Here is a 15,068-nt window from a genome sequence, read left to right as displayed (position 1 = left end):
GGGGGGAGGGAGGGGCTAGTTGCCCTCCGATCACTTATGACTCTTAAAAAAGGCACTAGAACTTCCGGTTTCCAATGGAATGAGTCCCCTTCGAAGCTTAAATGACGACCCCAGGGTATAACTTACAACGCCTGCTCCCGAGCTCTGGGGGGTTGTTATTTAGGTTGTTTACCCGGAGTTTTTATTATCTGATGTTTGAACTATTTTTAACAAATGGCTATTTCAAAATTTTTATTGGATGCGTTTGGAGAAAAGTGGTATGGGGGGGGGGGCTAGTTGCCCTTCGATCTATTTTGAATCTTAAGAAATGAACTAGAACTTTCAATTTCCAATCAAATGAGCCCTCTCTTAATTTTCTACGAGCATCTCTTCTATAAGAACAATATATGCCCCCCGGGTTTTGGGGGGGTCAATCCCGGAGTTTTTATTATTTGATTTTTTAACTATTTTTAACAAAATGGCCATATAAAAATTTTTGTTGGATTTATTTGGGGAAAAAAGGGATTGGGGGGCTAGTTGCCCTCCAATCACTTTTGACTCTTAAGAAGTGCACTAGAAATTTTGGTTTCTAATCGAACGAGCCTCCTTTGAAGTTTATACGACGTCCCCTTGCATATGAAGTGCCTATGGGAAAAATAAATAAATAATAAGACATTTGAGCCGCATGGTCTTTAAGTGAATTAGGTCCGCTGGCAGGTCCTAATCGAACTAGGAAAGAATGAAATATTCCCATTTAAACTTACAATAGAAAAAATAGCTCCTGGTAGCACTTCTTTCCTCTCCTGGGAAATTTTCTGATGGTCCTCGTGATGTCCCCACCACTCCACCATTGAACCGTTAAGCATAAGAATATAGTTTTGCATGGAATAGATATATGTATATATAAAAAAAAATCATAGACTAGAGACAGAGATATTCCATTTCGAAGAAACTGACACCATTAGAAAGTGTGAATTTTGTTTTTAGATTAAATGGAACAAAATTTTCTTTTTAAAGATTTGTAGAGGGCAGTCCTGAATAAAGCTCTAGCATGCCTGCTTGCAAAACGCTAAGGAGTTATCATTTGAGAAATATAGCTCCTTTTGGAGTTCCCTAAGGTCTCACCCGCTTTGATTGATGAGCTCACCGACAAAAGGGAAGTAAACTTTTACAGTCTTTCCTGCCACCTTTCAATGTCAAACCACAAATTCTCGACAGTTCTTGATGATGGCTAGTCTCATGGGAGAATTTGCTGATAGGCCCTTTGTCTTTGTGACAGTTGGCCGACACTGAAGCTTGCAAAATGATTTCAACGCACCGTATCACCTTAAATGAAGCTTTAAGGCTTTTTGATACCTTAAACAATCACCCTATCTCGTCCATTACAACCATTTTTAGAGAACCGAATAAACCATTGATAAGAGAACCGAATAAACAAGCGGAAACTAAAAGCCGATACCAAGTTTATCAGAAATCTTATAATAACCGTTTAAATTCTTCCGTTTTGAATGAGAGACAGAGATATTCAGATTTAATAAAACTTTTATCATAAAAAGCGTAAAATTTGTTTTGTTGTTGAACGGAGCAGAATTTTCTTTTAAAGTTCTGGAAAGGGCGTTCCCTAAAATACTCTTGTATGCCTGCTTGGAAAATATTTGAAATCAGATCAAAAGACGTCCCAGTGAAAAATTTGACAGCTTTTGAAGTCTCCTGTTGTGCTAGCTGCCTTGACACAGGATGCGGACACAGGATGTACTTACTCTTTAGGCTGTACGTACATTGATTGGACAGTGTTTTGCTTAACGATTAGTAAGAGATTATAGAATTCTTTTGTTTTAAACTAGCCACATGTTAACTTTTTGAACTGTTGATACATCTAAGGTCCCCTATCAATTCTTACAAAAAATGCTTTGGAAGCTCCCTGTTTTACTGGAAAAATTTCTTATTGTGCCCTTTGTCTTTGAGACTGTCAGCTGATTCTGCGATTCGTAAAATGAGATTTTTAGTATCGAATGTTGTTAAAATAAAGCACTATGTTAATTGTTTGTTTTGTATGCACTACGTACATCTTTGGGAGCGATTGTGCGGCCGGCAAGTAGCTAGGTAGGTAAGCTAGCTAGTAGCTTTTGGTGGTAACTTTGGATTTTATGATTCTTACATATTGAGAATCATCTTTAAAAGCCATTTTTTAATCTACTTATTTATCCAAACTTCTTTTTCTTAGAATTTTGGTTACTATTACTACGACTCGCTCCGTACTTACACAATCCTTTCGGTAGATTATAATTGTTTGAAAGCATTTACGAGTTGAACCTTCGACGCAGAAGTGTTCATAATATCTTTTTATTCCAGACTAGAACATTCACCTGCCGTTCATTTACATTTACACAGTCCGAAAATCGTTGCTATTTGAGCAGTGATGCTATTGATGATGATGGTGGTGGTAAAGGTGTCACTATTCCAAAGTTTGGATCTGTCTATGCAACGATTAAATGTGTTGCCAGTAAGTGTTTTTTTACTGCATTTTATCCTATTTATTGTTTAGGACTCATATTTTAAGACAATGGTTTACAAAATTAGGCAAAATAAAATAATCTTTGCAAACATTTACGCAGAAACTGAGTCTTAGCGCTATGGTTGTCTTAAAACTCTCGATATTTTTGTAAATCACTTGGTCATTTCACGTACTTTTACAGTGATTCACCTGTTTCTTACGTTTTTCCGGCACTGTGGAGATACTGTCTGGCTGTCTGTTTCCCTGAAGTAAGTTCCTATGTACGGCATTGTTACTTTTCACTAAGATTAGTCTGCAACTTTATAGTAAGAGTGTTTAGATTACTAAAATTTCAAAATAAGTGCTTCAGGACATGCAGAAATTCCACCAACAGCGTCAGTTTGTTTCTTCTAAGAACTGCATGGTGATCTTGAGTATTTACAGTTTGAGACACTCGCAGCGTCTTTGTTCAGTCTACATTTTTTCAATACTCCCAACGTTGGTCTCCAATATTTCTAATTTGAAATAGAGCCAATATTTATAAATATAATATCAAGTTATTGTAATTATCATGTCTCTTCAAAATAAACAATAATTAAGGGGAATAGGCAGCGGCAAATCTACAGCATTTTTAGGGGGAGGGGGTAAGAGGGGTTCATATCCGAATAGTCAAGGGGCACAGACTATATCATTATTTTGTCTCTCCAAATTATTAGGGGGCAATCTGTCCCCTTGCCCCCTCCACAAACGATGTCCCTGGGAATAGATAAAGGAATAGTAACGACTTGCCCACTGAAATTTTCTGAAATTTTATGTTGGAAATTTTAAGATTTATGCACTTTTTTGTACATTTTCAAGCTCCCCCATTTGGAGGAACCCATAATTCGAACTCGACTGGTCGGATTAATCAACAGCGCACAATCGACATTTGTGCAGTTCACCTTTGATTATGCATTGTTCAAGTTTCATTAAATCGAAATAAACTAAAATTGTGGGAGGTATAGAGAAATCCTTAAGCAGGTTGAGATTTTAATCCAACTTATGATGTTTAGTTTTTAAGAGCTCTCTCTTAAAAACTATAATTTGTTAAGTTGCCGATGGTGTCTTTGGGAAAGAAGTTGAAAACGCAGCTAGGAACATTAGTGAGAAAGTCTTTATGTTTAACAAAAAAGAGATGGGGATTGTACAAGAATCATCTGGGTGATATATCATCAAACAGTTCGTGGTAACGAATTGTAAGTAAGGAGCGACCCGGCTCAATGGTAACCGAAACTCTAGAAAACGTTTTTGATACCAATAGATACATCAAAAGAATCAGATTTCAATGCTGATTTCAAATATATAACTTTTATCAAGTTTAGTGCTACCCATAAAAAGTTACGTGCCTGAGAAAATTTGGCTGATTTTCAAAAAAGGGGGAAAGACCCCCTAAAAGTTATAGAACCTTAATGAAAATCACACCATAATATTTAGCGTATCAGAAAATCCTACTGTAGAGGTTTCAAGCTCCTATCTACAAAAATGTGGAATTTTGCATTTTTTGCCAGAAGAAAGATCATGGATGAGTGTTTATTTGTTTTTTTTTGTTTTTGTTTTTTTCCCCAGGGGTGATCGTATCGAACCAGTGGTCCTAGAATATCGTGGGAGGGCTCATTGGAACGGAAATTAAAAGTTCTAGTGCCCTTTTTAAGTGACCAAAAAAATCGAGGGCAACTAGGCCCCCTCCCTCACTCATTTTTTTCCCAAAGTCACCCGATCAAAATTTCGAGATAGCCATTTTGTTCAGCATCGTCGAAAGTATGATAACTATGTCTTTTAGGATGACTTAATCCCCCGAAGTCCCCGGGGAGAAGGCTGAAACTTATGAACATTACCCATTGTTAACATATAGTATTAGTTATTGGGAAGTATACAAACGTTTTCAGGAGGGTTTTTTCTGGTAGTGGGGGGGGGGCTGGGTCGGGGGTTATGTTGGAGGATCTGTCCATGAAGGAAGTTTTCATGAGGGAAGGGAAATTGCCATGAAGGGGGCGCCGGACTTGCCAGCATTATTTATTGGTTATTGGGAAGTATACAGACATTTTCAGGAAGGATTTTTTTCTGGAGGGGGGGGGGCTGGAAGAGGGGGTTAATCGGGAGAATCTTTCCGTGGGGGATGTTTCTTTGGGTTAAGGGACATTTCTATGAAGGGGGCGCCGGATTTCCAAGCATTACTTAAAAAACGTTCAGAAATTAAATTAAAAAAACAAGTTTTTTCAACTGAAAATAAGGAGTAATATTATAACTTAAAACGAACAGAAATTATAACGTATATGAGGTGGTTCTCCCCCAAACCAATACCTCGCTCTTTCCTCTACAGTTTTTTTTAATGCTTTCAAAAGAGCTATCTATTCTAATTAAACGGCCTTTGTGATTCAGGGGTTTGTGAATTAATTTTTTTTTAATTTTTAACATAAAGAGCGTGGTATTGAATAAGGGGAGAATCCCCTCATATACGTAATAACATATACGTGTTAAAAAAAAAAACAATAAAAAAAACAAGCGATACGGCTCAATAGTAATCGAAACTTTTAAAAACGAAATTTTGATGTCAATAAATGTATCAAAAGAATGGGCTTGTAATGCTGATTCTAAATATATAAATTTTATTAAGTTTAGTATTACTCATCAAAGTATACGAGCCTGAGAAAATTTACTTGATCCTTTAAAGAGCGGGAAAACATCCCCTACAAGTGAAAGAATTTTAATGAGAATCACACCGTCAGATTCAGCGTATCAGAAAACCCTATTACATAGGTTTCAAGCTCATATCTGCAAAAATCTGCAACTTTGTATTTTTTGCCAGAAGAAAATATAGAAGTTAGTTACGTAAGTTAATTTGTAAATTACGTTATAACCAAATTTAGAGACATCCATTTAACAAAAGAAAAGTACAATTTTTATCCAAATTTTGTTTGCTTATTCAATGACGGTGAGCCAAAATAAAAGCTGCATTAACTAAAAAACGATCAGAAATTAAATAAAAAACAACAAGTTTTTAAACTGAAAGTAAGGAGCGACATTAAAACTTAAAACGAACAAAAATTATTCCGTATACGAAAGGGGCTGTCCCCTCCTCAACGCCTCGCTCTTTACGCTAAAGTTTGACTCTGTCTCACAACTTTATTAATAAAAAACTTTAGCGTAAAGAGCGAAGCGTTGAGGAGGGGACAGCCCCTTTCATATACGGAACAATTTCTGTTCGTTTTAAGTTTTAATGTCGCTCCTTACTTTCAGTTTAAAAAACTTGTTTTTTTATTTAATCTGAAAATAAGATGAATATTAAGAAAGTGGAAAAGTATTAAAATATGAACTAAGAAGGAAGACGTGGAGACCATGGATAAAATTGTCGAGGTTCTGGGAAATGTAGCTAGACGGCATAATAGTAAAATATTTTAATGGCATACTAATAAATCAAGAGGAAGTAGTCAATCCAAACCCGTCCCAGTTAAAGATAAACCGATCCTAGTTAAACATTTTGAGAATGCACTAAACCGAGATAGTTGTTGGAAAAGATATGGAGGAAAATGAAAAGCCTTGTGATATCTCGGATGTGAAGGAAGATTTGTTTTGTGGGAAAGAATTAGCGGCAGTACTAACAGGATCAAAAAATTATAAGGCCCCTGGTGCTAATAGTGTGGTAAATAAGTTTTTTGAATATGATTGCTCTGAGGCTAGAAATGAGTTACTGAAGATTATGAAAATGATTTTTGAAAAGAGGAAAGTACCTAGCTATTTGAAGAAAACCCTCATTAAACCACTGTATAAGAAATGTGATAAGGGTGAGTGTAGTAATTACAGCATCATTATCCCGGTCTCTCTAGGTAGCGAATTACTTAGTAATATGATTCTTTTTAGACTGAGAGATGCTGTAGACAACGTTCTAAGAAAAGAAAAGTGTGGTTTAAGGAAGGGTAGAAGTCGTATCAACCATTTTTTTTTCTTAAATCTCACCTCCTCTCCTCTCGGCGACATAATAATCTTTTTCACATGATTTCAAAACTTTATATTACCTACACTAATTTAAAAAACGATATTTTTTTTTAAATTTGTTATCCAAACAATATGGATGAAAACACACTCTGCTACTATAAATATTTACATGATCAAAATTTTTAATAAGGATTATTAGCCTTCATTATCCTTTTCGCTATTTTTATCCTATAATTTCAATTTTTTCCCTTTCCTTTTTTCCAATTTTTCCCCCTTTTCCCTTTTACCGCTCATCTTCATTTTTCTCCTATTAAAAAATAAATTCAACAAATTTACAAACTTCAACCAAGTACAACCACCAAAAAACTTCTCTTCCTCTATTTTCATACTCCTTTATATTTCTGAAATAAAAAAAAAACTAAATTAATCCAGTATATCATTTCATCATCCTAACTATAGACTCCCTTTTTCAAAACAAAAAAAAAAAAAAAAAAAAAAATTCCCTTTTATACCAACTAAAAATGAATTAAGGCAATCAAATACAACAGGTTACTCTCCGGGGCATACTACAACACAAATAAAAACTAAATAAAATACAACGCAGGTCCCACTTGTAGGATGCTCCCCCTCCTTAGGAGAATCCTTTGGCGGTGGCGTCAACTGCAATCCAAACTTTATATTACCCCTTCAAGCTTCCATAAAAAATATAAAATAAATAAAATGAAAATAAAATAAATACAATTTGAACCATTCTTCCATTGAAAAACCTAAAACAACAATAGGCCTAAAACATATACTTAAACAACACAATACTTATTTAGGATGAAGGGTTCAAAAATTCTAACAAAATCTACCACATTTTGACTCTTAGGTTAATAATTGAGAAGTACCTGAGTTATCAAACACCTTTAATCCTCAGTTTTATAGATTATGAGCAAGCTTTTGATTCTCTTGATACAAGCACTTTAGCGAAGGTCTTACTCTTGTATAGCTTACTAGACAAATGCATTAAAGTGATTAGTGCTTTATACGAGAATAACGATGCTGTGCTTAAGGTAGGAAATGATGTTAGCAGCTGGATTCATATCAAATCAGGAGTTAAGCAGGGCTGTGTTCTATCCCCATTTAAATGGACCATATTGATGGACTTTTTCTTAAGGGGCACAGGAAAGGTAATGGGGAACACGAAATCAAGGGGGGAAGGAACACTTTCTTGGTCTTAGACTATGCTGATGATTTCAGCATCCTAAATGAATGTGTGAGCAAAATGAATGAACTTTTAGAGGTTTTGCGAGTACAGGGTGCTAAAATAGATTTAAGAATTAATTTTAATAAGAATAAGTCGCTAAAGCTAGGAATGAGTGAAGACAAAAAAGTGATGTTGGGTAACGAATGATTTATCAAGTAGACAGCTTCACTAACCTTGGTAGTATTATTAGTAAAGACGGGGGGAGCGGTGAAGACATGGGCGTAGGGAGGGGGGCCGGGGGGCAGCTGCCCCTCCCTAGACCCTCAAATTTACATTAGATATGGCTGAAAAAGCAGATGGTTTGGAAAAAGCAGTTGATAAAACTCCATCACACTATCGACTGCCCCCCCCCCCCTAGACAATATGCTGCCTAATGCTGCCTGCGCCAATGGATGAAGATGTTAAAAGTAGAATAGCTAAGGCTTAGGTTGTTTTTTTCACAGTTACAAAAATTTTGGAAGAATAGGAAGATAAGTTTGCAAGCCGAGATTAGAATATTGGAAGGTACAGTGAAGACAGTGGTCAAATATGGTTCTGAAGCATGGGCGGATACACGGCTGACTGACCGTATTTTAACACTAGGCTGTACGAAAAGTTTAGTTCAATCCAGATTTTTGAAGCTATAATGAGAGAAAGGTTGAGATGGCTAGGGCACGTTCTGTGAATGAAGGATCACAGATTGTTAAAGATTGTCAGATTTAAGGGAAATGGGAACTTCCTGGGAAGGTGTTAAGAGGTAGGTTTTGAATAGATTAGCGTGGAGGAGGAACGTACATAGCTGTGTTGGCTTCAGACGGCTTTGTGCTGCGATGAGCAGTTAGTAGTAGTAATAGCGTTGTCGAAATTGTAATGGATCTTCAGGATTTTCGGTTACCGAGCTGAGTACAAATTATCTTATTTTTTCTAAGTTATGCTGGAAGTCTAATCCATATTTTTCCTATCTAACAAAAAATGACTTAATCTCTTCGTGACTATTGCATACGGAAATAAAAGTGTATAGGTAAATCACAGATGCGTCAGTTTTTTCTAGTAAGTAAAGGGGTACATTTTTATTAAACATTAATGAAACATCCAAAACTTGCCGCTGCATGCAACATAGCCATTATTATTTCTTCTATTTCTGCACTTATTATAGATTAATTAATTCAATGAATTTTAAACAATTAAACCCAGAAGAAAATTCAATTAATTTTAACTCAATCTGGTTCCTTGGTTGTAGGTTAATTTTTAATTTTGACATTCGTTCAAAAACGTAGAAGTGCTAGTATGTAAAAAAAATTGGCTTTTCCCGGCAAAATTGCAGAAATTGGGAAAATAGTTCGTGAAGTCGGTGATGGTGTCTTAGCGAATAAAGCTAGAAACGCAGCTAAGAATTTTAGTGGATATGCTTTATGTTGAATAGAGAGGAGGAGGGGCTTGTAAAAGAATTATTTGAGTTGCAGATCATATGCAAACAAAAGAAATGTAAGGAATGTGGAGAAAGTTCAGAAAGCTTTAAAACCTCAATTTATGAGGTGTGGAGTGGAGGCAATGGGTAAGATTTCTGAAGATCTGGTTGATAGCCAGATGGCATAGCAGTACAAAATTGTCTTGCATGTTAATAAATAGGGAGGATATAGTCAATCTGGACTTGTCAGGGTTAAAAATAGGGACGACCCCACGATTAGTGGTAAAAAGAGGAGTTAAAGAGAGTGACATTCTGAGAATGTTCTGAATCGTGACATAGTTACAGAAAAATGTATTGAAAAGATCGAAAAAGTTTGTGACACTATGGATGTGAAGGAAGATTTATTTTGTGAAGAAAGCTTAGTGACAGTACTAAAAAGATTAAAAATAGCAGGGCCACAGGTGCCGGTAGGGCGGTGTAATGAGTTTTTTTAAAGTATGGTGGTTGGGAAGTAATAAATTAAAGAATATTATGAATATAATTTGTGAAAAGGGAAAGTACCCAACGATTTTAGGGACACTTTATATAAGTCTCTCTTTACGAAAGGCAGTAAGAATGAGTACGCTAATTATAGTAGCATCAGCTTCGTTTTTGTAGGAAGCAAATTACTCAGTATGACTGTACTCTTAGACTTAGAGATACTGGAGCTAAGAGTTTAAGAGAAAATCAGTATGGATTTAGCATGGGAAGAGGATGGGTCGACCAGATTTTCACTCTTATGTTAATGATTGAAATGTTCATAAGTCATCAAAACCTTTAGTCCTCAGTCTTATATAGCATTAGCAAGCGTTTGATTGAGCTGATGCAAGAGCTTTAGCAACAGTCTCACTCTTATATGATACACCGGACGAATGATTAGTACTATGTACAAGAATAACATTGCTGCGGTTAAGGTAGGAAATGAGGTTATTAGCCGATTTCAGATGAAATCTGGAGTTAAGCAGGGTTACGTTCTATCCCTATTTATATCGATAGTTTTGATTGACTCGGTCCTAAGGAGAACAGCAAAGGCAATAAAAGAACATGGAATCAATTGAGGAAGTAAGAGTCTTCTAGACTTAGATTATTCTGATGATTCAAGACGAAAATGCTATCCTAGACGAAAATGTTAGCAAAACGAATGATTTTTTGGAGGTTTCGAGAGTTAGGGGTGTAATAATAGATTGGATAATTAATGTTAAGAAGACTAAGTCGTTAAGAGGAGAAATAAGTGAAAGTGTTTTCCGAAGAAATTGTTTATGGGATGTTTTGGGTACTGGTCTGACTGATTATATCTAACAGTAAACTGTACGAAAATGTGGTTCAACCCTACAATTTCTAGGGCTATAATAAGAAAAAAAGTTAAGATGGTTAGAATACCATCTGCAGATGAAAGATCACAAACTGCCAGACATCAAGGCCAGGATTGGCCTTGTCGGCCAACTATCTAGGGCCAAATGAAAAGCAGGTTGTCCCCGAATGGCGTGAGCGAATGTCGTAAGGAAATATTCAATAGAATGGGAACTTTTTGGGAGGGTGTAAAGAGGGATGGAGGCATAGATTTGGGTGGAGGAGGAGCGTGCGTAGCTTTGATGACCATAGATGGCTGGGTACTGCAGCGAGTTACCAACCAGTAGTAGTAGTAATATTGAACATGAAAATATTTTGATTAGAAACCCAACAAATCTATCAGAAATGCAAAGAATTGCCTTTGGGGTCCATGGGTGAAAAACGAAATTGTTTGACTTGGGATAAAGCCAGCCACACAACTTAAAGAAAAAGTTTAATTAGTCTCCCAATGTTTACCAATACATAGGCTAAATACTCACGTTTATGAAACGGTTTTTTTGTCCTATATTTCAGAGTTTTTACGTGGATTAAAGGAATAGCTCTCTTGAACTCTTCTCTATGGATATCCTTGTAAAGTATGATAAGCGCTATCATTAAGGGTTACCTTAATTTCCTTCTGTTTGTGATATAAGATTGGACAGGCTCATTATATGAAACCAAAGCTGATTATTATTTCTCTCCCTGATTATCCTTTCTACTTAATTACTTCTGTTAACTATCCCTTGTATGCTGATTATTCCTAGTATACTGTCTTCTCTGAAGAGTCATTCTTTAATTAAACAAAAATTAATGCTCTTTGTATCTCTTTAACTCCATTCAGTTTTATCTCATCTATTCTTATAGTATGTCTTCGCAACCTCTTTCCTTTGTTTCATTAGCCTGAAAGCTGTGTCACTTATGACAATCACTGATTTTTCTTCTCCTCGCCAGATACGAAGTATTTCCTTGTCCCTAGATCTTCTATTTTAGATGCATCAAAAGTATTTTCATAAAGCTTGTTGACAGTTGCTTAGTCCAAAAGACAAGATTAGAATAACAAGAGAGCAAGTGTCGTTGCAAAGGTATGACACACGGTGTTTCCTCAATATAGTCAAAATTAAAATGGGTGTCAATTTCGATTGTATATGGCCATTAGCAAATTATGAAGCCAGATAGCTCAAACTTTGTAGACAAAATCACCAAGCATATGTTGGGAAACACGAAAGCCATTGACAATACCACCGAGAATGTGTATGAATTTGTGAATTGTTTTGATTAGGACTTAGACCTCATCGAAGAGTTTTATAGCAGATTCATTAAAATGCTCAGTGTTTAAAATTTAAGTTTCTTAGCATTAAAATTTAATTTTAATTTAATTTTTTATTAAGTAGTTAGAATTTTTCTTCTTTGGAACAAGATGTGTTGACTCGGTACCGTTTTAACGTAGAAAAATGCAACATTCGAACGATGGCTTTTACAACTAGCACCGCTGTTCACTCATTTAGATAACTGTAGCAACACATAAGCTGCAAAATGTTACAAAAAAGCCCCGTGCCGTAACTCGATGGTCGAAAATCCATGAATAAGGAAATACTATTAACAGGATCTTTTTTCACTTATGTTAGATAAAGCCTGCAGTTCTAGTATCTTTACCAAAATTAAATTCCTCGATTCTTTATTAACATAGACGTCTACCACCTCTCTGAAGAGGGCCATCGGTTCCTCCTTAATATGCTCTGACATCTCAATCCAAGAATTTGCCTTCTCCTATTAGTACCTGCTTGGGTGTTAGAATTGCCTGCTGATTCGAGGAAAGTCATTTTTATGACCTATATAATACCCAATGAAGTTAAAAGAAATCTTCATTAAGATGAAGTGGCAAATATTTTACAAGTGATGAGAAAGTCCAAGACGCTATGAACAATTCTGTTAGCATTCGAATCCGTTCAACATCCATATCCACGAACTAATCAACATTAATTTAAATTCCGAGAGTGTTTTGGAAACATTTGTGTACAATGCGACTAATTAATAACAAAACTCAGAAGCAGAAATATTAAAAAAATTTTGAAAAAATCGAGTTGAAAAAAGAATAATATGAGCAAATTACTATATGCTCTGTACTTCTTTCTTGATCCTATCTTACTCGTTTTTGCAGGACTTGGTCTTTTAGGTGAAATCCCATTTTGAAAAATGTTTTCCCCCATTTTTTTCAGTACTTCGTATAACAATCTGTTCAGTTGATTTTCAATAAAAAACGATATTGCTTAGTCACGCAAACATGTCTGATTCTCAACAAAGAAAGTATAAATTCATGTATGAGCAACTAACAATCAGCAAACCATTTTGTCATCATGCAGGAATGAAAATATCTAACGGGCCACGTTGAAAACATTAGTCGGGTTTTAGGTGAAAATAGAGAAAACAATAACATTTTTGATGGCCTGAAACCGTAATCTGAAGTCAGAAATCATTCATTTTCTGGGTGTGTTCATTCACAAAATCTCCCGCGATTTTTCAGTCTGTTGTCCACACTGAAAAATCCACAACCTGTTGGGGAACAACATACTGACCGCAGACCTGAAAACGAAGGATATGTAAACGCCAAAAGATAAGTACTGCAAAATTACTTGAAAAATATAATTTACAGTACAACAAAATGCTCCGTGATCAGAAGCTCTATTGATCCTAAAAACTTTAAAAGTTATTGTGCAAACTTGCTACACCAGAAACATAGCCCATTAACTAGGGACTTTGAAAGGCTCACAGCTTGAATCAATTGGTTTCTTAGAAGCCTTTTCTTTAAAGTAAACAAAAACCTGAGTGATTTAAAATCTGAAACTTTGAAGTTTCAAAAATTGGTTTTTAAGTGTTTTGTTTATTCACAGAAATTGGATTTTCTTTTAGGCAGCTGTGAAAATGGAATCTATTCGTTTGAAAAGATTACCTCTTATTCTCTTCGTAACGCTAAAGAAGAACCATTACTGCCATCTGGTGTGAATGATATGGTCTCCACTGCAGTTGGGATCACATTAGATTGTCAGAGGTAAGACAAACATACTTACAATTGTTACTTTATGTAACTGCCAGTTAAATAAAAATAACATGCCAACATAAGTAATATAGCTATTAATCCCTGAACAAAAAGCCATAAACATAGTCCTGATCCTAGGATCATTTTAATTCTTATAGCTGGGGCTGAAATTCAGAAGAGAAAATGCTCTTGTTAGTTAAACATTCAGTAGAGTTTTCTCATGGACCTTGGTTTTCAGTAATCTTAAGCGGAATTTCAGTTAGAGATGAAAACTCTTAGAATCGGACTCTAATCTGTCGTCATGTGTTCCATCCATTAGAAACACTAATATCTATTCGACGATTCCTAGGATTAGAGGAAAACTGTCATCATCTATGAGGATTTAATTGATTTGGAAAATCTTTCGTCTGAAAGTATTGCCCAAAAGTTTTGTTTCTGATTTACATCTGAAAGAATTTTTTTTTATAATTCAGTTTGGCTGATTAATTACACTTTTAAGATACTTCTGTTGACTACAGACTTTACTTGTTCAATATTTTACTTAAATACTTCTTGCGAAACAAAATACTTTTTCTAAAGGGTAAAAAGGAAATCTGAAAACATTAGTGAAAATTTACTAGTGTGACTTAGGCAAAAAGCACTAATGTCAAACCTTAGAAGTAAAATCACCCATATCTACTGCAAACATATCCCGGTTGTGCCTGCAAAATCTGATCTCTAGAGGATTAAATAAGAAAAATCATCAATCAAAAGACAAAAATGCACATCACATTAACTTTCTTTTTTTTATTTTAGTTCGATGAGTCCAGGCGTGCACCCACGGGGGGTGTCTAAAAGGGCTTTAGCCCCCACCCCCCTTACGAAAAAATTACTATCTGTTTTTCAATTATATTTAATCTGCTCGGTTTTATCATTCATTCCTTAGTCTCTACTCAAAACTTGTACTCAAAGAGCTAAAGTAATGTTTTAAAGTAATGCCTTAAAATACCGGCACCCTTTGATGCCAATTATTAAAAGATTATATTTTTCTTTATTTTAAACTAACTACTCGTTAGCATTTTGAAATCTTGTCCTCATTCAAGATCCCCAATCAATGTTTACTAACATTGTAAAGAAATACCATTTGAGCAATTTGAAAGCTTTGGGAGCTCCCTGTGTTGCTGATAGAATCCACCGATGAGATCCCTATCTTTAAAATGGTCAGCCGACACTGAGGATTGCAAAATTATTTTAAGTCATTGAATCCCCTTGAATTCTAGTTTCCATGTAAATTTTTGAATTAAGAGTAAGCTAATGAGAATATGACACCATCACTTAAGAGAATAATAGTAACACGAAAAAGTTCTCTTTAGATTGCTAAATTAAACTAGGCCAATGTGTTCAAGTTATTTAAAACAAGAAGCTCCAAGTTATTTAAAACAAGAATACTTGTTTTAGAATACTCGGGCATTGTCTTCGTTTAAATTTATCCAGATATGGCTGGATCCGTTTTGAATCCAATAAAGAAGGAAAAAAGAAAATAGAAAGAGACGGTGAAGTTCTCCACCTTAATATAGCTACAGCAAATAATAGTGACAAATTAACT

The 15,068-nt window shown here is 35.4% G+C and overlaps 1 protein-coding gene across 1 annotated transcript in view; it reads left to right on the top strand.

The window, feature by feature from the left end:
- The window catches only part of LOC148956362 (uncharacterized), a 96,597-nt gene that overhangs the window by 64,603 nt on the left and 16,926 nt on the right, over positions 1-15,068 (top strand). The window contains exons 8-9 of the mRNA XM_089090489.1: positions 2,332-2,482; positions 13,357-13,495. Coding sequence (XP_088946615.1) covers positions 2,332-2,482; positions 13,357-13,495 — 290 coding nt within the window. The remainder of the gene's footprint in view (positions 1-2,331; positions 2,483-13,356; positions 13,496-15,068) is intronic.

Source organism: Artemia sp. Qi Xiang Cuo, chromosome 1 (assembly GCF_049724085.1).
Source record: "Artemia sp. Qi Xiang Cuo chromosome 1, ASM4972408v1, whole genome shotgun sequence".
NCBI lineage: Eukaryota > Metazoa > Arthropoda > Branchiopoda > Anostraca > Artemiidae > Artemia > Artemia sp. Qi Xiang Cuo.
The sequence above is the reverse complement of the archived record's forward strand: the minus strand, read 5'-3'. Positions and strand labels throughout refer to the sequence as shown.